At 29.7% G+C, this 25,079-nt stretch overlaps 1 protein-coding gene across 2 annotated transcripts in view; it reads left to right on the top strand.

The window, feature by feature from the left end:
- The first annotated feature begins 544 nt into the window (after window positions 1–544).
- LOC103580443 (agrin) overlaps window positions 545–25,079 on the top strand; it is a 231,031-nt gene continuing 206,496 nt past the window's right edge. For both annotated transcript variants that reach the window (XM_053739365.1, XM_053739364.1), the window contains exons 1-2: window positions 545–2,039; window positions 20,361–20,396. In XM_053739365.1, coding sequence (XP_053595340.1) covers window positions 632–2,039; window positions 20,361–20,396 — 1,444 coding nt within the window. In that variant the 5' untranslated portion in view covers window positions 545–631. The remainder of the gene's footprint in view (window positions 2,040–20,360; window positions 20,397–25,079) is intronic.

Raw genomic sequence — 25,079 nt, 5'->3', positions numbered from 1 at the left:
TGTTACAATTATAATAGGAATTGTTCCTAATTGTAGAAACTTTCTAGAAATAATGGTTGTAAATCTTATAATATTTAGGAATTATTGCTATATCGACATGGGATGATAATTCATAAACATACTTGCGAGACGGTTACTATAATTTTTTCTCTATGTAGAAACATTTTGAACATTTATTTAATGTCTTCGTAAAATAAAAGTGTTTTTCCAACTAACAAATTATCTGTGTGATTTATTATTTATGTCCATAAATTAGTACACAATGATAATCATCTCATAAAATTTAATGCTGCATGTACTGTTTATAAAAAAAATATTTACGTATTTACATATCTCACAATAACTAATTTATTAAATTTTCAATAAAACTAAATGAACTAACAATACTAACAAAACTAACCCAACTTTTCATTTTTTCGTTTTCAGATGTGCCAATAATCTTATTAACAATGATTGCTATGGGCTAAAAAATTCGTCAATCTTCAATGATACGATTATAAATAACTATCGTAGAATAACGAGACTAATGAAATAATTGATTTAATTGTTTACTGAAGACTTGAAGACTTAAATAAATACTTTTCACATATGGATGATATAAATTGTATGACGAACATGTTAATTGCTAAAAATGCGAAGAACAGGCAATGGATTGAAACTGGACTTGACAGAACACACACCAGGTAGCTCATCATCGCGGTTACCTAATTTGGTGGAACATGCGGAGAGTAGCACTAGCCAGGCAATTACCGGTGTAGCCGGTGAAAATTTGAACAGTAAACTGCCAAACGTCGTTGAAGGCTCCATGGACTATGGTAACGAGCGAAGGTCCTCCCGTTACCTGGATTATGATCCTAAGTGCTTCCAAGATAATCAAACAGCTGGAGGTTACATTGACAGTGGCGGCGGAGGTGTGAATACCAATGATTTTGGGTATGGTGACAGAAGTTATTCAACTCGCAGCTACGATAGAAATTTATCAGATGCTGATTATGATAGAGACAATTTAGATCGATTCAACAATAGAATTTATACTGAAGAAAGTATACGTTATGACAGAGCACCAGACAGATCTTATCAGGAATCTGACCTGGATGCTCCGTACGAGAGAAAAGAAGCCCAAAAGCTCAGAATTTACAATCAAGATTCTCAAGATATTGGAAGAAGGTATTCTAGGGACTTGGGGAATTACGAATACACTTCTCGATATGCAGAAGAAACCCTTAAGCTCGAACCTAAAAAAGATCATTGTCATCTCACTGATAAAATATATGAGCCAGTTAATAAAGGGTACAATAGTATGGGTAAAGGTGGCTATGAGTCAGGCGTAAAAACACGAGAATCATCTTACGAACTTGGTACTTGCGGTAATTCTGAAATTGTTGGTAGATTGAAATACGAGAGTAAATATGATTCAAGTGCAAAAGTTTATGGTACTCTACCTAGATACGAATCATCCGGTAAAACTTATGATAGTTACGACACAGCCGGAAGGTCTTATGAATCAAAGTACGATGATACAACTTACGATTCCGGAACCAAGGGCTTTCAATCTTCAACGTCTAAGTATGAACTTAGCACTTCTAAAAGCTATATCCACGAAAGATCAAAGTACGAGCCTGTTGCTCGGTATCAGGACACATCAGCAAAATCCTATGATCAGACTTTGAAAATAAGTGAATTGGGCACTACATCGAGTGCGTATCAAAGAAAACAGAATCCCGAGTCTGCCGCAACATCGGGGTCTGAGAAAATCAATGGATATAAGAAAAATAACTTTGAAGCATACGGAGTATACTCTGATCCAGAGGATGATCACGGCTTTATTTCAGAAAAGAAAACAACTCCGTATACGTATAAAGGAGTTGTCGTAAACGCCACTGGAGAATCCACCGTAGTGGATCAAAAAAAGACAAAAGATCCTCAACAGACAACAGTAACCTCGAGTCCTTGGTGTAGACCGACTATTTTATTACTTCTTCTCGTTCTTTTGGTAGTAATTTTTGTTCTTATTGCTGGGATATTGCTCTATTTTAATTGTAAGTATACTATGATTTTTATTCGTTAATACACTATTCATTATTTTTCATTTTTTTTTTTAACTCGAAGATATTAATATGCATTATTTGTCGTTAAATTTAAATAACAAAGGTATAAGTTGTCGATCATTAATCTTCTTGTAATGACTGCCGATAGTAATAACTCACGGTTGTGTATTTGACAAAGAATCATGAAATAGCAAAAAATTAAAAGATAAAAAAAATAAAGAAAGAGTCAAGAAGTTACCTCAATGTCGGTAGCACGTGCTGGTGATACGTTAGTGGGGCGTAACTGTCTCCCCTGCAGTTTTATGTATCGAATTTGACATGCCTAGCACGTAGAGACTTGCCACTAGCGAAACTGTTTGGTCGGAATTACAATGTGTTCCGTAAAGAGAGCAATGAGGACGCAGTACCCAAAACGATACTCTACAGATAAAGGAAAGAGCATTAGTAAAAAATAATGAAAAAGAAACTTAAAAACTGTCCTATTTTGTTTTGTCAAAGCCATGTCAATAAAATTTTACAGAGATCACTGCTTTATTTCCGAGATTTTATTGATTTTTTATTTTAAAAGAAATATTTCAATTAATAGATACTTTTAATTTTACATGGAGAGAAATTTACAGTAACAATTACAATATTTTATGACTCCCATGTCGTATGATAACAAATTTTTTTATATCGATATAGAAATGGCACCTACACAAGTTATGGTAATCATTAATATCTATATGGATTTCATTCCTATATGTCATCAAAATAGTTCCTATGTCATTGTAATGATTATTCTCATACTACTATTGTAATGATTATCATAAAAGTTGGAAATTTCTTATATTATGGTAACCATTAATATACGATTATGATAATCATTACAATAGTAGTATGGTATTCATCACCGTATTATTACGGTCATAATTACTATACACGGAAAAAAATAATATGTGAAAATGACAGATATGGGAATGTCAAAATGACATGGATAGATTTTGTTAGATTTACGAAGAAAAACTGCCAAATTTACAAATAAAAACTGTCAAATTTACAATAATAATCGGTAAAAAGTTGCATAAAATTTACAAATCAAATTTCTATGGTTTGCAGATTTGAACAATTATTTTACATGAATACCTAATTTTTTTAGTTAAAACTTCAACTTTTAGAATATTTTTTTGTGCATTGTTTACATTTTACGAAATGTAAAATTCTTACTCATAAATAACAATTTTAATCATTGTTCTAATATAAGTTTAACATTTTTTAAATGTAATTATTGCATCGAAAAAATGTCAAATTGACAATTTCAGATTGACAGTTTCCACAATGTTAAAATTCCATTTTCAACTTCGTAAAATTGACATTTTTGGGTTGACAGCGGTATATCTGTAAATTTGACAGTTATTCCTGTAATTTTGACAGAGTCATTTCTTCCGTAGTAGTATGATTGTTACTATTGTAATAGTTACCATAGAAATTGGAAATTTCTTATGTTATGGTAACCACTATCATACTATTATGTTAAACAGTTCTATACATTTACAGTAATCATAACCGTACTATTATGGTCATCATTAACGTAATAGGAACGATTACCTTAATTTTCTCTCCGTGTATGTTCTATTATAGGGGAGGGGGGAAGCAAAACGGGGTAGGATAGGCAAAACGGGGTACCCCTCAAATTTGGTGAAAAAAAATTTTTTTTTTTTTTCGTCTAATGACTGTACATCCAATGATTTTGAGCATTTTCAGCCCTACGCATGACACCTAGGGCAAAATAGACCAGCCTAAAAATCTAAAAAATGATTCTATCAAATTTTCATAGTCAAATTAAAAAAAATTTAATATATTTCCGCATTTTTAGCCTTACCCATAACATCTGGGGCAAAATGGACCAGCTGAAAGTTCTGAAAAATGATTCTCTGTAGTTGGGGCAAATTTGGCGACTAAAAAATATTCGAAAATAATATTTTAATTTTTAATTGATAACAATTCAATTAAAAAAAAAAAAAAATTTATCATTTTTTGGCGGAGGGCCTCTTTGTCCCACAAAAAAATTTTTTTCTGCCTTCGTATCTACCAACTTTCAGAAATTTTTTTTTCAGCTTTTTTTCAGGGTACCTCATTTTGCCCGCCAAAAGTAAAAATTTTATTTCTTTACGGCAGCTAAAAATTTTGTCTATTTACCTTGAATATCATTAAAAAAAAAGATTGAGCGTATTTTAATCCTCAAAAACTTAGTATTTCCTTAGGTACCCCGTTTTGCCCACCCCCTCCCCTATATGATATTCTTATGTATTGATTAATATCTAACTCTTGCATTTCGCATTCTGTGATCGACGTATTCATTCACGTACTTTATGGTCCATTGAATTCTATAACTGTAACTAACTTCCTTTGAGTTCTTGTTTGATCAGGCAGTGCAAATAAAAAAAAAAAATTCACCAAGTTAATAAAAGAACATTATATATGTAAATATGTATAATATATTTAAATATAACTTCATTTTTTTTTAAGTTATCATAAGTATAGGGCATACCATGTTATAAATTGAAGTATATATACATATATTTTAAAAATTTTCCATGAGAGCATTTAAATAGCTACAAAAAGAGACGAATCTGAAGAGAAATCGGCAAATAAAAAGTTTATGTGCATTAATAGTTTTTTATTGATAAATATTAAACGGTAATAATATGGATGACTAAATCCAATAGAGCTCATGTTTTGCCCAAAAGCATAACGAATGAAAATAAATTATAAAAAAATTGATTTATTAAGACTTATGATTTTCAATTATCGATGAGCGAATAAATGAACTGACCAATTATTAATTCGATGAAAAAAATTAGCTTCGATATTTATTTTTGTACCAAAAACAAATCTTCATAATTTTTTTCATGCATGGCCATGTATATTTCATTTTTCACGGGCAATATTTCTCAATTTGGAATATTGCTGGAGTTATTAAATATTCACAATGACCAGTCAGAACCGAGCTTTAGGAATTGAAAAAAATTTTAAAAAATAATAAATAAAAAATTTACGGAGTCAGTCAAAAGAGGTTGATTTCTAACCAATAGCGTTGCAAAAAAATTACGTTGTATCTTATATATGCAAATTTAACAAAAAAAATCATGATTTTTCTAAATTTAACAATTATTAACTCATTGAGAAGGTTTCTTCTCCATGCCCTTCCTATCCTAATTTTTTCGTGAAAGTGGAACACTGTACGTAGTTATTACCGTATGTCGTTCGGCATGTACTTCATACTTTCCTGCTTCACAGCATTATTCAATTATTTCAAAAACGTTGAGAACGATAAGGCGAACAAAAGAGATGAATTAATTTATTTTATTGGAACTCATATTTTTTTTTTAATTTTTCAAACATAACTGTCAGTTTGGTTGCTTATAAGAATGACATAAATATTTACACTGAAAAAAAAAGAAAAAAAAAGAAACTATTGACGATTGAACCAAAAAAAGTTTATTTGCGCCATGATAATCCTTATGAAGGAATAGATATTTTCGATTCATATGTTTAAAATAAGGGTTTGTGGTAGGCTTGTATTATTAACACTCGTCTTGGGTTATGTCGCATTCTCGTTGATAATGTAACATAACTTAATACAAGTGTTGATAATACAAGTATAAAGCCTTGCTAGCGAGTAAGTCGCCGTCGGTATTTACCCCTACTATTAAAATTAAGTCTAATCTCACGCCGTTGCTACACATTAACATCACAAACCGAAAATTTCCGACAATGCCCGACGATGACTTACTTTCTGGGAGGACTTTAGTTGAGTCCGTAAAAGAATGATCTTTCTTACTATCATTCTTCTACAACTGTCATTACTGCGCATGCGCGTTACTGCAAATTCATGGATTGCATCATAATCAAGTAGTAACAAAGGTCCATTCTTTTGCAGACTTAACGATATATCGGATTGCTCGTTTTAATCACATATTTTGACAAATATTTTTCATAATGACTGTATTTGAAGTTCATTCGAGAGAATTTTAGTTCATAAAAAAAAATAAATTATTATTTTACAAAACAATAAAAAATTTTGTATCGGAATATGTGATGTAGTTGTAAAATAACCTATTATATGTTTTGTTTTTCATCTAGTATCACATTATTTGATAAGAAACAAAGTTATATGTATACAGCGAAATGATTTTCTCTATCTTTTTCTGTCTAGAGTTACTAACGGTCGCTCTCTGATTTGCATATAATTCCTATAGCAAATTACTTTTCAGCACAGTATAATCACGCTGAAAAGCGGAATAGCTGATTTTTCATTATCGTTCTATAGTTTCATAAATTATCGATAGAAAGACCTATTTTACTCGCGCGCACGACGCTTGAACGTTGAACTTTGAACGCAGGAGTCATAAAAAAATAATTTCATCATTCTCAAACTTTTTCATCTTTAATGAAAGAAAAAACAAACTTTTCTAAAACTAATCAAGCCTTTGAAAATATATGCGTGTTATTAAGTTATTTTTCTGTTCAATATTAGGAGAAAAATTTATTTATTTTCTCTGGCTACTGTTACGTAATATCGTTCATTTCCAATGTTATCTATAGTTAAGAAGGTTTAAATATTTTTTACTTCATTTAATTAATTTCTTTTCTTATTTTTTTTTTTTTTTATAGAAAGTTTTTTTAAGCTTAAAATTATTCAAGGGAAGAATGATAAGCCAGGTCTTAAAAGGTAGAGTAAAGTAATTGTATTTTAAAAGTATTATATTTAGTCTCCTTTTCATCAGGAGTTAGACCGAATTTATTAATATTTTATTGGAAGCCTTCAATTAACTATAATAAAAGTTTATATTGAAATATGTTAATTTGAAAAAACGTGATAAAACTGATCCATACATGGAGATGAACTAAGCTCAGAATTATTTCAATCAATAAAAAGTATACGTTTCACGTAAAACAAACTTTTTATTTATTGATGTAGTTTAGTAGAGCTTTAGTTTTACAAATAAATTTGAATCATACGGAATAATTAATACACTAAAAATAAATTTACTATATTTTTATTTATGGGAAATCATATATTCTATAGAATTAAACTATTACATCTAATAAGGATTTTTCGCAAGTGGAATTCAGATTTCTTATAAATTTATTGAAAAGTTTATGAGTAAACAAACTGAAATAAAAATTCTCGAAAAATAAACTGGACGTTTAGTTGTTTACCGAATAAGAAATATATATTAAAGTTTCCCCAACATTTAGTTTCAGTTGAGTTTCATCGGTGATTACAGGTAATTTTATCGCGTCTTTTTTTTTTTTTTTTCTTTCAAAGAATACTTTTAGTGAATGCAACTATTTTTTATCTTTTTTCTCACAAAGTTCTTTACTTTCAACCAAAATCTACTATGATCGAAAAACGTTTCTAAGATTTTACTTAAAAGTATAAAGGAAGAGCACAGAACGAGAGAAAAATAAAAAAAGATGATGAACTGAAGGAAAGATAGAAAAGTAATAGGAAAAAGTGAGATGAGGTGAGAGGAAAAGAAAAAAAATAAAAGCGAGAGTTTCTGGGATTTATCGGTGTTAGACTTATTAACTCTTAAGTAAAGTTAACATTAATCTTGGGTAAACTTCGACAGATGAGTGTGGCCAGTTTCAAATCTTACCATCGACATTTTGATCCACCTTTCTATTTTCAAACATTTCACTTTACTTTATTTTTATCAAAAAAAATTCTTCTATACTGATGTTTTTTATTCATCTAATGAATTATCTCGGTTGATTGAAAAACTTTATATATCTATAATGTACTGAATTTAACACAGTTATTGCACAACTCAAGCGCGAAGCGGAGAGTTTGGGCTTTACTGTTGACCTGTCGAAGTCACGCGACTCACTCACATTTTGAATCGTGTTTAATATTTCAATATCGCATTAACACGTCATAAAAAGTACATTAATATGAAGAAGAAACTCTGCTTAATAAATATGTTCATTGCTTTCTTTAAGTTGAGGAATACATATCGTACTGTTAAGAAATATTTTGAGTTAATTGAACAGATAATAGTATTTTACGCACCAAGGGAGGAAAGTAGCACACTCCAAGCCGCGTATATAATTGCCTGTCTGAGCCGAACGTGAGGGTGACAAACACGCGGATTGGGATGTTGTACCTTCTGCCGTGATGTGCACACTATTTTCAATATACCTGGGCCTCAAAATTTAAATTTTTGTCTCTGTTTGTGGGAAAAATGGCGCGATTAACGCGCTAATTTTTATTGTTTGCTTTCTCATGACAGTAAAATACGACTTTCCTTCCGCTAAACAGGGCAACAGTTTAAATTTTCAGAAAATCAGGTACACGGAAAAAAAAATAGATAGGAATGGTTACTGTGCTATACAAGAATGATCGTAAAATATGTAGGAACTGATATTAGAATATTACTAGTTATCGTTATAATAGTAGTGGGTCGTTTTTACATACGACTGAGTACAATTCAACACAGTAACAATTGCTGTGTTACACGTTATGTCGAAAACACGACTAGTTATTGTGTTCACAGTCATCGTTCGCTTACCAGATAATACAGGTTCCTTGCAGCAGTAGATGTGTTACTCCATAAAATAGGTATAGGCGCGGTGTGAAGATGCGAAAGACTCCCCGGACAAATGTGTTCCATTGTCATTCCACATAGTAACCATTCTTGTCTTGGGCAGGAACTGATGTTTTTTGTCACATGCATAACTACTGTTGACAAAATTTGTTCCCGCAGTTTCCGTTAAACAGTAATCGTTAAGCCTAAAATTGAAAGCTTGTAATTCATATTACGCAGACACTTTTTTTTTCTTTTGAAATGTGTGAAAATAAGGCTTAAAACTTGGGAAAAGTAAAAAGATCATAGTTGCAGCGTCAATTTGAGAATCTGATGAAACGTTTTTCAATAATAAAATCCACTTACGTCACTAAAATATTAAGAGTTAATATTTTATTTATATTATTCTGTTTGCTGATTTAAATAAGCTATTGAATCAAACATCGAACTTTTGAAGTCATAAAGAAATGTTTACAAGCTGAAGTAGATGAAGCCTACCTTCTACATATTTATACTTTTTTGTTTACTGAGTGATACTACTTTTCTGCTTTCGTATTCAATTGATCAAATAAATAAAAAAAATATCCGAATATTCAACATTCAGTATTGCAGAGATTTTTTTTTTCATTAACTTAACTATTTTTTGCCACTGGATAAGAGTTTGTGATATGTGTTTTTAGTTTTTCCAATTTTTTGTGCGATACAGACTATTCTTCATAAAATTCAATATCTGAACCAATAAAGTTGTCGATACTTTATTAGGTTTTTCTTTTTCAACGCCCTGACTAAAAATAATTTAGATTTTACCAACTGTAATTAGATTTATTACACACCTCAAGCGCGAACGCGCTGTGTGTGCCTTACGATCGAAATTATTTTTTCAATTAATTTACTCACGTTAAATTATCTCTGCACTTTTTTTATTACAATAAAATAGATTAAATTGTATACTCATACAAAAACAATTTTGTAAGGAATAATTTCAACTCGGTATCAATTTGATTCTCTATTCCATTTATTTTAAATAAATTATTTTAATCCAAAAAACCAGTGCTGTCAAAATGACAACTATTTCAAGCTACGAAAAATATTTTTTTGTTTAAATGCTTTCTTACAATTGGTAGAAAAAGATGGCGCGTTGACCAGCTCAGACGGCACAAGGAATTTGAAAGTTTCAGTAAAACAAAAAAAAAATTTTTTATTTTAAGTGATCGTTATCTGAATTATTTTATTGAAAGCTGAAAAAATCTAACACTGAGGTAAAAAGGGCCACCATTGAAACTTGACTGATTTATTAATTTAATTATTAAAATGAACTTGAATTGTCTAAATCAAAGACAAAGAATATAAACAAAGAAATTTTTTTTGCTATTGAAATTTTTAAATTGGTCGCACTGTTCAAACTAATCTAGTAACTGAATAGAAAAAAGCAATTTCTCAGCGCAAAAATTTTTTTGGACAAGTAAAAATTTCTTGCATTAAGAAATCCTTTTTTTTGTATGAGCAGTTTTTATCAATAAAAAAAATATTTTTCTTAAATATGGTGTCTCATTTTGCCCCACCTTCGCCCCTTAATTAAAATCTACTGAATTTAAATGAAAATTAAATTTATGCAGATCTTAATGATATAGATATATGTAGATCTAATTTATTTTTTTCTCAGGTAGTTAAAAGAGTCTGGTCGGCTTGACATCTATTTTTATTGTTCGTTAAGTACAACAAAAAAATAAGAAAAAGTTTAAATGTAGGCGTAATCAAACTCGAGTTACGTACCTGCAAAAGATGCGAAGAACTGGTGCTTGCAATTACACCAGTACCTGAGAATCCAATTTTACACAAGACTCATTTATATGGTATGCTTAACTTCCTTCTCGTTTTCCTTGTCTGCAAATTTTTTTTTTTTACGTTATTTTCTTCTGTTAAAGAAGAGATATTTACATAATTTGTCTTCACGAAAAATTTCATAATACTTGTGCTATATATCAAACATGTCCAAACATTATATGACTATCGTTACTGTTTTTTGTTTTTTCTCTCCATTTTACAAATTGTGTGCATAAAATAAAAAAAAACAGTTGCTAGTACGTCTTAAGCTTGAAAATTAATACTTGTAAGACGAATTTTCGTTGAAATAACAATTTTAAAAGAAATATAAGTTTGAATCAATAACACCGTAAATACTTCGGATTGTCAAAGCAGATGTTCCTAAGAGGGAGTATGTACACAAATAATACATTTATCAAGTTTGTAGCACACCTCAAGCTTGGATGTACTTAGATTTTTATTATTTATTTATTTATTAGCAGTCTTAGAGCAAAGCTTCTTTTGACCAGAGATTAAGTGAAAAATCATGGAACAACATTCGAATATAGTATATGGAGAAAAATATATAATGAAAATTACAATACTATAGTAAAATTTACTAACAGATATGAATAAATACATTCTGTATTTGAATTATTACAAAATATTTAGTAAAATTTACTGGTTGCCAATTATTACATAAAAAAATATCAAAAATTATTATGCGTAATGTATTTTTTATTAACCCGATTATATTTTTTTACTGTCTGTATAGTAAATTCTACTATGTATAGATAAAATTAAAAGTTGGTGGGGATAGCATATACAAATAAGTACTACAAGTTCTAAAACCTTTGTTCAAAGGAGACATCGGGACATCAGACATAGGAAAGGACTCGCGCGTGGGAAAACAGGGTTCGAATCTCGGTTAGGGGGCATCCATTAATTACGTGAGCTATTTTTCGATCAGTTTTGATTCTTCCCTCCCTTAGGTGAGATTTGCCTGGACCCCTCCTACCCTTACGTGAGATTGACGCTCAAAATATTTTAAACAAAATTCATTTTTACTATTCGGGAAAATAATAAATCGTTCAGGTAGGGGTGGAGAGGGGGGCAAAAGGGGGTAGGGCAGGCAAAACGGGGTACCCTCAAAATTTTATAAAAAAAAAAAAATTTTTTCTTTTCGTCTAATTACTATAGATCCGATATATTTGCGCATTTTTACCCCACGCATGACGCCTGGAGCAGAATGGAACAGCCGAAAATTATGAAAGAATAATCCTTTCAAATTTTTACGTCAAATTAAACAAAATTTGATATATTTCCGCATTTTTAGCCTTACCCATAACATCTGGGGCAAAATGGACCAGCCGAAAATTATGAAAAAATTTGATTTAATGAAATTTAATCAACTTTCAGAAATTTTTTTTTTTTCAACTTTTTGTAAGGGTATACCATTCTGCCCGCCAAAAGTACAAATTTTATTTCCTAACGGCAGCTAAAAATTTTCTCTATTTACCTTGAATATCATTACAAACTAGAAGATTTAGCGTATTTTAATTCTTAAAAACTTAGTATTTCCTTAGGTACCCTGTTTTGCTTCCCCCCCCCCCCCTGCAACCCCTATACTATAGTTATTTTATTTAAATTATATAAAATTTAAAGCAAAAAAAAAAAAAAAAACAGATAAAAACAACACTTTTTTAAAATTTTCACTCAATCCATAGAGACTCGAGTACTTCTTCGATTGAAATAATTTATATTTAATAGCCATGAGATTTATATTTTATATAATAATATTAATAAATAAACATTAATAACCATGAGATTTATTTAAGCCGGCAAAATAAACACTTAAAATAACTTTTTTTCGATATCTGTAATATTTTATATTTTTTGAAGTTGAGGTGAGATTTTCGATTATCCCCCTCTCGGTTTACATGAGATTTGGTGAGATTTTATTGGACCTCTCCCCCCCCCCCATTCTGAGCTCACGTAATTAATGGATGTCCCCTTAAAACAAGTGATTTTTTAAAACTAAAAATCGACACCAACACCAATACAGATGACATAAATAACAATAATAATCAAAATGATAGTAATAATAATAAAAAGTTAAAAGCTAATAAAAGTTTAATTTTATTTTTTTCCATTTTATTATAGTATAATTTATTATACGGAATAGTAAAATTTACTAAATATAACTAAAAATTAATATGCAATATAGTAGATTTTCCATAACCAGTATATAAGAAAGTAGTAGACGGGTTGTAAAATATACTTATCTGTTTATAAATTTTTCATATAAATCGTAAGCGTTTCAAGATTACTATCTAAATTTAGTAATTAATCTCATATTTTTTAGTAAAATTTTTTATATTTTTTTCACCGTGTATCAAATTAAATATTTAAGAACAATATATTAATTATTTTGAATATATTGGTGATGCTTTTTATGAGGTAATAACTGATTTAAAGATAATAAATTAATCATTGATAATTTTATTTTATTTTTCCTTGTAATCTAGTTCGCAACGAATCTTGAATCATAAAAATCTACCCCCCATATTTCATACAGCAACATTAACATATCATTGCGGACGAATATTTTTTAGATTTCTCCATAAATTGGTAAATTTGTTGTATCATTAATTTTTGAAACAATGAAAAATTTTCTTTTGGTATTTAAAGTACAATCTGGCTTCTGATACTTTAAAAATAAAACTAAATTTTACTAACACCGCTTATTAGTACTAGAAAAATTTTATCTCTCATACACAAAATTTTACATAACAACAAACGTCTCACAATTTTTATCTCTTTAGATATTTATAAGGGATAGTAATAGACTAGATTATTGTAGATTCAGCTACAAATACATTTACCATTTGATTAAACATCTCTTTCACGTTCAAGCAAGTGTTTATAATTTGTAACATTTATTACGAGATTTGGCTAACGCTTCTGACGTCCTTATTTCTGGTGACAGAGAGTTTCAAAACTTACAGCCGCTTATAATAAACGACTCCTGATAAGCAGATGTACGTGAAAATATAGTGTGCTCTATTGTTTCATCCCAATGATAAGTGATATTTCTGACCATTTTGCTGACATGAAACCGTATCTATATTTTATGTCATATACTTAAATGTTATAATAAGATAATTAATTCAAAAACAAGACTATAAGCAACAATTCTGATACTATCTTAAGTCAATTTATGATAATGGTCAGTTCGAAAAGTTATTTTTTCGCACATTCATAATACATTTACTGCATGTACGACTGTACGTTGACATGATCACTGAAGAAAAGACGCAACGAATTGACTCAATTCTTCCTTTCAAATTGCTAAAAGTTGTAGAATAGGACCTTATTGGATTTAACGATTCGCATACTTTTTGTTCGCTTACAATAAACACATAAAGGTCAAGCTGTCGGTGTATTATGTCAAAGCCATCAGCTAATTAGATTCTCACTTTTAGTTTTTTCTGTTTTGGCTTTCTACCAAAGATGTGCAAGAGTATCAGTGTTCCAATTTGAAATAAAATATGACGGTTTCTACGAAAACGAAAGCGATCAATTTAAAAAAATGTATTTTCTTAAATTTAAAATAAATAAAATAGTGACTATTCACTGTTTAGTAGTGAAAAGTATATCACTAATTCAAATTATGGTATACTTTTCACTGGCAATAAGCGACTATTCACTGCCAAATAGTGATTGTTACGTGATTTTTACTAATTTGTTTTTAGAGAGTAATGAAACATGATAAAAGTACAGCATTAGTATTTGATATATAAATTAATTAATGATTAATTTTATAATTTGTATACACATAATAATCATTAACCCACTTTATCATGGAATATAAAGCTCTATGAAGTTAATTAAATCGATTTGTTCTATTCATAACAAAAAAGTTTTGATAAACAATTACCTGCAAGATGTTACACTGTAAAAAATCAGGAGTGAATTTAGATTGGTTACGGAGTTTTTAGAAGTACGCATTCACTCTGGATTTAATCGGCGTTCACACGCAAATTGTTTGCAGTTTCAATTGAAAGTAAATTAATTGCAAAATTATTATATTTGAAGGTTTTTTGATTTTCACTATGATAATTTTTTCTTAAATTTTAAGTGTCACATAAACGTTAGAAATGGGCACTTTTGGATCTTCCGAGCTTTGTTTTTTTTTTTCTTGGTTAGTATGAGTACAATATATCTGTCTGGATTTTTAATATGATCCATGGCTGCTTCAATTTTACAATAGCAGTTACCGTAGTACCGAGGTCAACATGACCAGAAAGAGAAATTGTAAGCGGGTGTTTGGCAGACAAGCAGTTGGCAATAGTATGAGTGTCGTTGCAGGTTGAAAATGAGGATGAAATGGAGAATAGCAAAGAAAACGTTCATAAAGGCAGATTCTCAAACACGTGCCTTACATACTAAATTTTCGCGTTCGATTAAACTCACGATCTGTTTCACAGTAAACCTAGCGCTGGTGACGTTTACGTACGTGAACTGGAAAATCTTTAAGTATGGTATAAAAGAACATCTTCTTATCTTTTATTTTCACACGAGCACTTGAGAATTTAAAAAAATATTTTTTATCTATTACAAAGAGGTCATTTTAATGTTGCTTTATAATTATCATTTTAAAAAGCTGATTTTAAATGCGAATACCTTTTGGGTATTTTTCATGACAGATTTTTTTATGATTTTTATAAATTATTTTCACTGAATCATCAAAAATGAAATATAAATATTTTATGAATCAACAAACGAATAGTGATTTCCTGATTGCAAATTAATTGTTTTATCACAATTCATATATTTTATGCATCAAGATTTAATAACACAGGTGTTAGAGATAATAAATGAAAAACTGTTTTAATCGGTAAGTATTATTTTGAATCAGTAATGACTCCAACAAAAAAATCCGGACATAAACTCTAGTATCCTTCAGAAAAATACAAAATATGTGTTCTACCTCTTAGAAAATATATTGACATTCTATAGAATACCTCAAGTAAAAAAGAATTTCTCTGTTAATGTCAGTAGTTTTTATACATTAATACCTTCACGAAAAGAAAAAATTAACAGTACAGTAGAAAATGTTTTTATGCATAACGGGAAATAATCTTATAACTGCGATGCTCGTTCCCTTGATGCATGGAAATTATGCCAATATATATACATCATGAGAACGTTTCTTATGTTCATGGTTCTGTTCTCCATAATGTATAAAGACTGTTTCCATCTGTCTATAGGGACAATTTCTAAATTAGTATGGGATTAAATCCCACAAGCGCATAAAATCTGTGTCTATAATGTGTTCTTCGCGTAAGGTTATATGCTATTGTATGTTCGTGGAAATAAATAGATTATAGGAATGCAAATAATTTACACATAAAAAGTACAAAATAATAAAAGCATTATGTTAATAAAAATTTTTCACTGTGTACATTATGATAAAAAACGTTTTAGTAATTTTCCAAACATAATATATTAGCATTAAGAGCTGGCGATTAAAAAAAGTAATCCGTTAAAGTAAAATTGTAAAACAAACATGTGTACTCGTATGTTTATAAGTATCTCAAAAATATAAACATAGAATGTGTAAGGTCTGCGATACATTTGTGGTTTTATAAATTTGAGAGGTTACTTTAAAAATGCGAACATGAAGTGAGAGATTTTAGGAATAAAAGAAACAACAAAACGGTTTCTTTATGTAAGAGCACAAATTTACTGTCAAAAGTTTTCTCATTTTTCGTTGACTTTTTTAGTTCAAAGAAACTTTACTCGAAATGTATTGAAGAAAATCAATCACCCTCAAGCGATATAGTTCCCCTATTTTGATCGCTGTTTTTCTTGTTCGTTTTATTCTTCATCGGTTATATAATGAATTACCTGTCAAATGTCAGTTTATTTAACCTCATCATCTACAAAATTTAATGATAGTTGACATTAAGTTACATCTCATTTCACTTTTTTCTTTCTTTTCTTAATGCAATCAAGCCAGTAACAGCAAACTTGCGACGATGCTTTATGAACAGTTGAGCATGCTTACGAAGTACTTGTTGCAACTTCAGGTGAATTCGACGTCCAGTCAAAGGGATCTTATCCATGAATGGCTCTGATAGTTTAGAGATAGTAACACTGACACAAGTAGATTATGGTGACATGTGTCAACTACATATGTTGACGCATATCCTAACATGACAGAGTATATCGATGAGACGTCAGTATGTATGAGTTTAAACAGGAAAGCGTTCTTGCATACATATCGTTACTTTGGTAACTCCAAGTGGCTTGAACGACTCGACCCTTTGGTCCAGACCTCAATTTTGAGGCTACACAAATGCACGCATACATGTAACCTAAGCGGGAAAGCTCTTGTCCAGTCTCGTATACTCTCGGTTCGTTAACACGTCACGGTTTCAGGATGTTGCGCATGTTTATCTTTTAGCTATCGGTGTAGATGATACTATCATTCTAACTAATCTCAACGATTATTATTGCAGATACCAGCTACAGTAGATTTACTTTACTTTATTTCTAATGCCTTTAGATAGAATCTATTTAGCCTGTTATTACGATGATACTGACTTTACTATATCAGTATGACCTTATTTCTTGTTACCGCTAGCTTTCAAGGTTCGTTATGAAAGCTTTCGATAGTCTTACGTATGACAGGCATCACACCGATGCATTAACTACAGGAGCTTCAATTTTCTCGCTACTTAGGCATCGTGAGGCGACGGGAAATTCGCTTCAAGATAACTTTCCACATCATGAACATTATCAGCTAATGCAATTTTAACGTAATGGGGTTCGTTATAGAAATTAAAAAAGTAACAAATTATATTTTTATTTTTTAGCATCATCAAATTAAAGTTAAAAGTGTCTATCAAATTATGTAGCGTAAATGTAACATTTATATCTTTTCCTGTACGATGTTTTTTTAGAAAGGTTTATTTTTCAAAAAATAAAGAATTACTTAGAAAATAAAGCCAATTGAGTACACGGTTTATTTAAGCGCTTCGTGCGAAAGTAAAAAGTTTCATATTGTCATGACACGGAAAAAAGAGCAGTGAAAGAATTACAATTTTTAGTATAAAAACAGGCCCCTCATATAAAAAAACTTTGCGTATTATAGTTTGCACTGTAATTACAATTACAGATACCAAATTTTACAGTTTCTAATGAATTTTTAGTTAAATAAAACTTTATTATGAATGAAACGCTATTAAGGACTAAAAAAAGTCTTATATGAAGCTGTAATAATTACTATGGCTTAGAAATAATGTAATTTTTACAGTTTCGAAGTAGAACAGGACTTTGCTGATATTTGAAACTTTAATTTTTCCATTATTCGTCTTTCTGTGGAACAATACGCTGTTAAATTAGAAAACTGATTAATGATTAAGGATATTATTATTATTAATATGAACTTTAAAAACGTATATACTGGAAAATCTCCGTTTTACATTTTTTAGTTTATGTACGCTGATGGTCAGAAAAGAAACGTAAAAAAAATCTGCAATAAAATATTTTGTCACAGGGTGCAGTTGAAACAGAAGTTTAGTTTAATCTTCTCGATAAATTTTGTAGAAAATGTACATTATTTATTATTTTCACAGACATTAATTTCTATAATAAAAAATCTTATTATTAAGTAAAATCGCAATTTTTTTCAAGATATTAATTTAACGATAGATATCGATTGATATGAATATAGAGCTATTGTAGTGAGATTATTAAAGGGACAACTCTTTTGATTTAGATTATAGAATTACTCTAAGATAATTCTTAAAATAATTTTTTCATGATACTAGGATCAAAACTTCCACTGTCTTTAGAGTCAGTCAAAATAAGCTAATTTCAGTCCAATATTAGCGTATGCGTAAATTTTGAATGCCTTCAGTCAGCAGGCAGGAAAAAACGTGTTTTGTTTCTTGAGAAGAAACAAATAATGTTTTTGCCCGCTGACTGAAGTCTTTTCGCAATTCCAATTCTGATATACTCCTCATTTCTTTACTAGTAATTTCAGATCATTCATTTTATTTACTTAAATGACAGTTCTGACTTTGTGATTGTTTCATAAAAATGAGTGTTAATGATGAATAGTATTTGTAGCTTCAGCTTAATTATAAATTGCAAATTACAATTCACGCTTACAACTACACCATTGGCCTTAAATTAACTTGTTTCTGACTGGCTGCTGATACTAAAACTTCAAAGTCCAATGCAGGTAATCATGAAAAATTTAGCGTGAAAGACAGGATGAAACACGATTTCAGACTGCGGGGGATGTCAGCCAACTTCACTCTGCTCTGAAATAGTTTTGATTCATCCCTTGTCATACAGTATACTGATTTACTATTAATTATTGCAAAAAATTTCAATTAGGAGAAAATTATTATGTGGGCCTCTTCATTTCACTACAGTGATAACTGTTATTATTGTTAGATATTGGTTTAGAAATGCAAATAATTATTAAATAAAAATTACTCTAAAATTTTAGTATTGTGATTTTATCTAGTAAATATCTACATTTTTATCATGCATATTATAGAATATAGTACCCAATTATATGTATATTAAGTGTCATCCGTACTAAGCTTATATTTAATTAAAATTTTAATGCTGGTTAAATGTTTACACACCTATACAGACTTTTTGAATAAATGTTACTTAAAACCTTACTGTACATTTAATCGAATTAGAGCATATTTGCCGATGATATTTTAGATAAAATTTTAGTAGTAAAAAAATACAAGCTCTCCTGTTGTATACAAAAAACTACTAACCTAAAATGAAACAGAATGTTCTGAATATTATTTTCATGTCTTGTTTAGTTTTTTTTCCTTAGGTTATACACGAAAATTTCTCCTAGTAGAAATAACAAATGGGGGAGAGTGGGGTCAATTGAACCAGGGGGTAATTGAACCAGTAGGCTTAAAAAATCGAAAAAAATATAAAAATGAGTCGTCCTCTTGGAATTATATTTTAATACACTAAACCTTAGTCTGATCAAAATTTTGAACCAATATGATGATTTAATTTTAAAAAATTCAAGTTTTTGTGTTTTTAGGTATCTGAACTTTGATTTCAGCTCTTGGCAAATTGTTTAATAATTTTTTAATTTTCAAATGAAATCTTAAAATTTTTTTTGTAATACCTTCTTAGATATATTAGTCATAAATTTCTAGCTTTACTTCTAGTAAAATAGTTCTTGAATATTTTTTTTTAAACTAATTATTTCAATAAAATCATATGGGGTCAATTGAATCAGTACTCTCGGGGACGGTTGAACCACACGAATCACACTGTAAGTAATCCGACATGCGCGCGCATCTTGACGGAATGGGAAAACAAGCCAAGCTAACCAAGAAAAAAAATAATTATATTGACAGAAGTTTTAAAAGTGATTGCTATAACATATAATATTATAAAAAATAATAAATATGATTAGAAGTGTTGTAATTTTAGTTTCAAGCTCTAATGAATAGTAAATTATTCATTAAAGTCATTCGTTTATGGTTCTAATACTCTTGGTTCAATTGTCCCCGGCTAGTGGTTCAATTGCCCCGGCAAAGGGGACGATTGAACCATTTGATGCAGTTGTACAATTTCGTATTTATTGAAAATTTTCATCATTCGTTAAGTTATGTGCTTATGAGAAATGATAGTCTATATAATAAATTGTAATTTTGTAAAAAAAAAATTATCACTTTGCTTTTATTCATATAAAAAAAAAAATATCAAAGTATTTTTGGTTCAATTGACCCCACTTTCTCCTACTAAAAAAATACTTGATTTAAAAAAAATTTTTTTTTTTTATTAAATATATGTTAGTGATTATGAAATAGCAAATGCCATACTGTAAATTATCAATATTGATACCAATTATTTTTTTAAATTTCAGATATGTCTTATAAACCACGTCATCCAGTAATTGAGGGTAAGTTTTTAGTTATTATACATATTTATATTATAATAAGTGTTATGTCGTTTAGAATTTCCATAAATTCATGACATAATATTTTATGCTAAAGAATGTGAATTTCATGACAAAAAAAAATAAACAAAAACAGAAAAAAAACGCGGAATGTCAAGCAAAACAACCCCTGGAAGTAAAACAGCCTCTCAAAATATTTAATAAAATATATGATCCACGTCAAAATATATATATATATATGTATATGTATATATATATATATATATATGTATATATATATATATATATATATATATATATACTTTTTCAATGAAAAATTTTTCTAGAGAATTGACATTGAATAAAATTAAAAAATAAACATCAAAATATTGTCCTTCACTAACAAATTATCGTAAAGTTATGTAACTGAAATTCTTTTATAACAAGATAATATGTTTAACTAATTAAAAAACATAATTTTTTTATGCGAAATTCGTATTACTAAAATGTGTTAGTTGTAATGTCTTGAACTTCTTAAAGTAAGAAATGAAAACTTAAAAACAAAAGTTATATTGCGTTGGTTCGATTTTTGAAATTCGGCATGCGTAAATGTGGAGTAGGGAGATTATCAATTACATGACAAATACCTAGAGAGGAAAGGACGATGAGCCCAGGCTTCGCCCAAGTATGTAGAACCTTGGGCCAAGCTTGTAAACCAGCCTTGGTAGAAGCCTGGAGTGATAACACAGGGCCAGCCCTGGTTGCTAGACCTGGCCTATACTTCGTTGCCAGGTCTGGCCCATACTTCGTTGCCAAACTTGGCCCATGCATCGATGAAGTAAATGAATTTAATTTAAACAAAATTTTATTATTATTCACCTCGTAGAGTTCATGATCACTAACGTTCAAACTATCTAAGGGACGTAAATGATGTGAAAAAAACTCGGTGAAAATTCTGCTGGGCTCTGGCCGCGAACTGCCGTCCTTCTGATTGCTGGGTCTGAACGTTATCTACTGGATAAACCTACTAATGTTGAACTGATACTTTTATATGATCTAGTTATTACCATAGGTATAGCGAAACTTGGATAATACCTTGGCCCAAGCTTAAGTTGCCATCGGACAGCCAGACAGGGGTATCCAGTCCTGGCCCAAGCCTGGGTTAGGGCATAATCATCGTTAAAGCTTGAAATGAATGTGCATAGACTTACAAATGCATATATTAAACCTACATAGACATAAATCGTAAAACGAACGTAACTAGACTTAAGAAAAGAGAGGACTTGCAAGGAATACTACAAATAGGTAAAATTTAAAATTTCGCGGACTACTGGAGAATTAATGCAAGTGATCCACTCATCTTTCCAGTGGGCTAATGACACCCAAGGGTGGATTGGAGCCCACAAGCAGCCTGAGACTAACAAAGGGTCGATTTAAAAAAATTCTGATTAGTAAAAAATTGCTACAAGTGATCCAGCGATTTTATCAGTAGATTAATGACACCTAGGAGTAGAATAGGACCTAGACGCTGCCTGGAACCAAGAGAGAATCGATTTAAGAAATTCTGAGTTTGTTTATTTAACGATGTACGTCTTTGTAGGTCTAATTTATGCCTTTGTAAGTCTGTTGGTTCATTTCAAGCTTGTACAATGATTATGTCCTAAAAAGTCTAATGTAGGTTTTCAATGGTCATTTAGCTTCAAAGTATGCCTTAGATTTTGACTCGGGAACATCAAAAATTTTAATGTCATTTCTTCCGTCTGTTAAATTTCAAAAAATTATTATTTTTATTGTTTCAGAAAAAGTAAACATAAAAAAGACCTGCATTAATTCGGAAATAAAAATCTAGTGCATAACCTAACTATAGTTGCTTGTAGCCTACCATTAATTTGAGCATGCGCGCAAACTAATAAAATAGTAATATCACTTTAATAATAAACTTGTACCAAATACGTGATAATATTTCAACATCAATAGTGATATTGTAGCATCAGGATTTTTATCCATGAGCAATTTCCTATTTATAAATTATCTTCCTACAAACATTTATTTGAAGTATTCTATGTAAAAAATTTTGTTGTATTTTTCTAATAACTATTTAACAGAGTACTGAACTTTATAGCATGAAAGTTCAATTGATAGTTTTAACGATTTTACCTATTTCGCTTGGTATACTTCGTTAATGAAAGGCTATAAGACTTTCTATATAGTTGAGATATTATCAGCAACAGTACTCTGCCAAAGTGATATACTATTTTCATGATTTCGTCGTTGTTTTATGGAAGGCTCGCGTGTTAGTTGTTTTAACTTATGCCTACGGTCATCCGCCATTCTGCTTGAGTGTTGGTCACGGAAAAGGGTCCTTTTATTTCATTCACATGTAGCTTTAGTACTATCTTCACTACATCAAATATAAAGTTCTTGTGATTGTTTCTAGACTATCTTTAGTAAAAGTAAATCATCATGAAAATTATTTCAGATTGTGAGTCACGATACTTAAACTATTATAACAAGGAGCATTAAGTTTGAAAGTGATATACCTTTTTATGTACTTATCCATTTCATGTGACCTTACAAAACAATTGGTTCAATGAACACATAACTTTTGTTTACGTTAGTAAAAAAATTTAACTGAAACTGAAAGTGATGATAAAATAAATTAGGTTGAAGTGATAAAATAGGTAACGATCAAGAAGACTGATTTGACGAGGATATAAAAAAAACACAAGAGTAATTTTCTTGAGAAACCGTGATGTGATGTTATTGCTTGAACATATATGTTTTTTATTTGTAGTTCCCATTAGCATAAACCTCTATTTTACAAGTCATGAAAAGTATTTATTAAAAGCACAAAAAATACGGTACTTCTGTTCTATACTTTTTTCAAATACTATTTACATTGCGGACTGTCTTTTTATCGGATACAGAATAATCAAATTTGAGATTTTCTGAGTTACTATAAATTGTAATTTATACATACTGATGAATCCGATTTACTGAGAACGCTCACCCTGATTTACTGTAAATCACCATAATTTATGGTAAATTACTCCGTGATATCTCCGTGACTTTACTGCTTTTTTCGTATGTTCTATAATCTAATGCCAGAAATGAATGGGTAGTGAATATTAAGAACAATCATAGTGACTCAATGAAAGAAAATTTTTTTTACCACAAGTTATGATAACTTACGGTAATAAAGTTATGCCTTCATATAACAGAGAACTTATTTTTGTTTGAAATGTTATGGTGTTATAATAATTCCAGGCCATGTCGGCCACCTGACGGAAAGTATAATAAACACATGCAAAAATTATTATGGCCATAGAAAAATTTTCAATGGTTAATGTGATTTTGATATAATCCTTATCAATTTTACTATGGCTATAGCAATTTTTGTAATATGTTCACTTCATGTCTCGATAGATGGCTAACATGGTCCGACATTGCTGATACCATAGCATGTCAAGCAAGATAAGTTTATTCGTGTACGAATAACGAAGCATTCATTACAATTACAATGTTTTTAACTATAATAAAACTGTTGTTTTCCAGTAAAGAAAAACTGATTTGTTGAAGCAAAAAAGTGAATTTGTACCACTAACAAAATTTTTATAATTATAAACTAAAATTACTTACGGTAACAAAGGCCTGCTTTCAAATACGACAATATTGTTAGACTGAACATCAGGTTTTTTCGTAAAAAATTGACTTCTTAATTACGACACAAGTTCATTCGTTACTATAGCAGATTGAGTTGTAATCGTAAACTAATCATGTTTGTCGTTACAACATCTTTTGTTATCCCGTCTTTTGTTATGATGACGAAACTCAATTTTTCCATGCGGTCGTAGTAAATCTTCATTTTTGAATCTCGTTATATCACGGAGATTTATGATGATTCACCCTGATAATTACGGTAAGCCTATATTTTAAAATTTTCTAATTTCATGGTGATTCGCCGTAAAATCACTGTGATTTGTCGTGATTTGGATCCGCTAAGGTCCCTATAAAATTAAAAACATGAAAAATATAAAAAGCCAAATTATTCGTAATATGATTGCCTCAGAGCTCAAAATAACATAAAAATATACACAATTAACACAGCAATATACATTTAAATAAATATATAAAAAGCAACACTTGCGCATTTGTGTACAAAACATGTACACTAGTATATTTAAAATAACATATTGTATTATCAGTGAAAAAAATACGTCTTGAAAAGAAAAATGAAAAATTTCTAAATATTATGAAATAAAGCATAATTTCTGTCAATTTTTATCTAATTATTATTATTGTATATTTAATAATAATTTTTTGATTCAAACCTTTTTGAAGCAGACCCATTCAAGTTCAAAATTTAAATCTTCTCATTATTATGAATTAATTGTAATAAACTTTTGTTACGTTCTAAAAATTAAATACATCATTAATCACCAGATGATTTCCAATATAGCTTATATGAAAATTTCGATTGTCAATGAGGCAGTAATTTTACTATTCAGTTTTTGACAAATAGTCTAAGTAACTAAATTCAATCAACATTTATACAAGAAATGACTTACTGAAATACTAGTTATATAGATCAATATATTAATGAAATGAATATTCATTTAGAAAATACTGAAATGAGAAAAGTAAGGAAATGAATATGAAATATTATTCAATTTTATACTATTATTTATTTTACAATAATGAATAAGT

This window comes from Microplitis demolitor, chromosome 5 (assembly GCF_026212275.2).
Source record: "Microplitis demolitor isolate Queensland-Clemson2020A chromosome 5, iyMicDemo2.1a, whole genome shotgun sequence".
NCBI lineage: Eukaryota > Metazoa > Arthropoda > Insecta > Hymenoptera > Braconidae > Microplitis > Microplitis demolitor.
The sequence above is the reverse complement of the archived record's forward strand: the minus strand, read 5'-3'. Positions and strand labels throughout refer to the sequence as shown.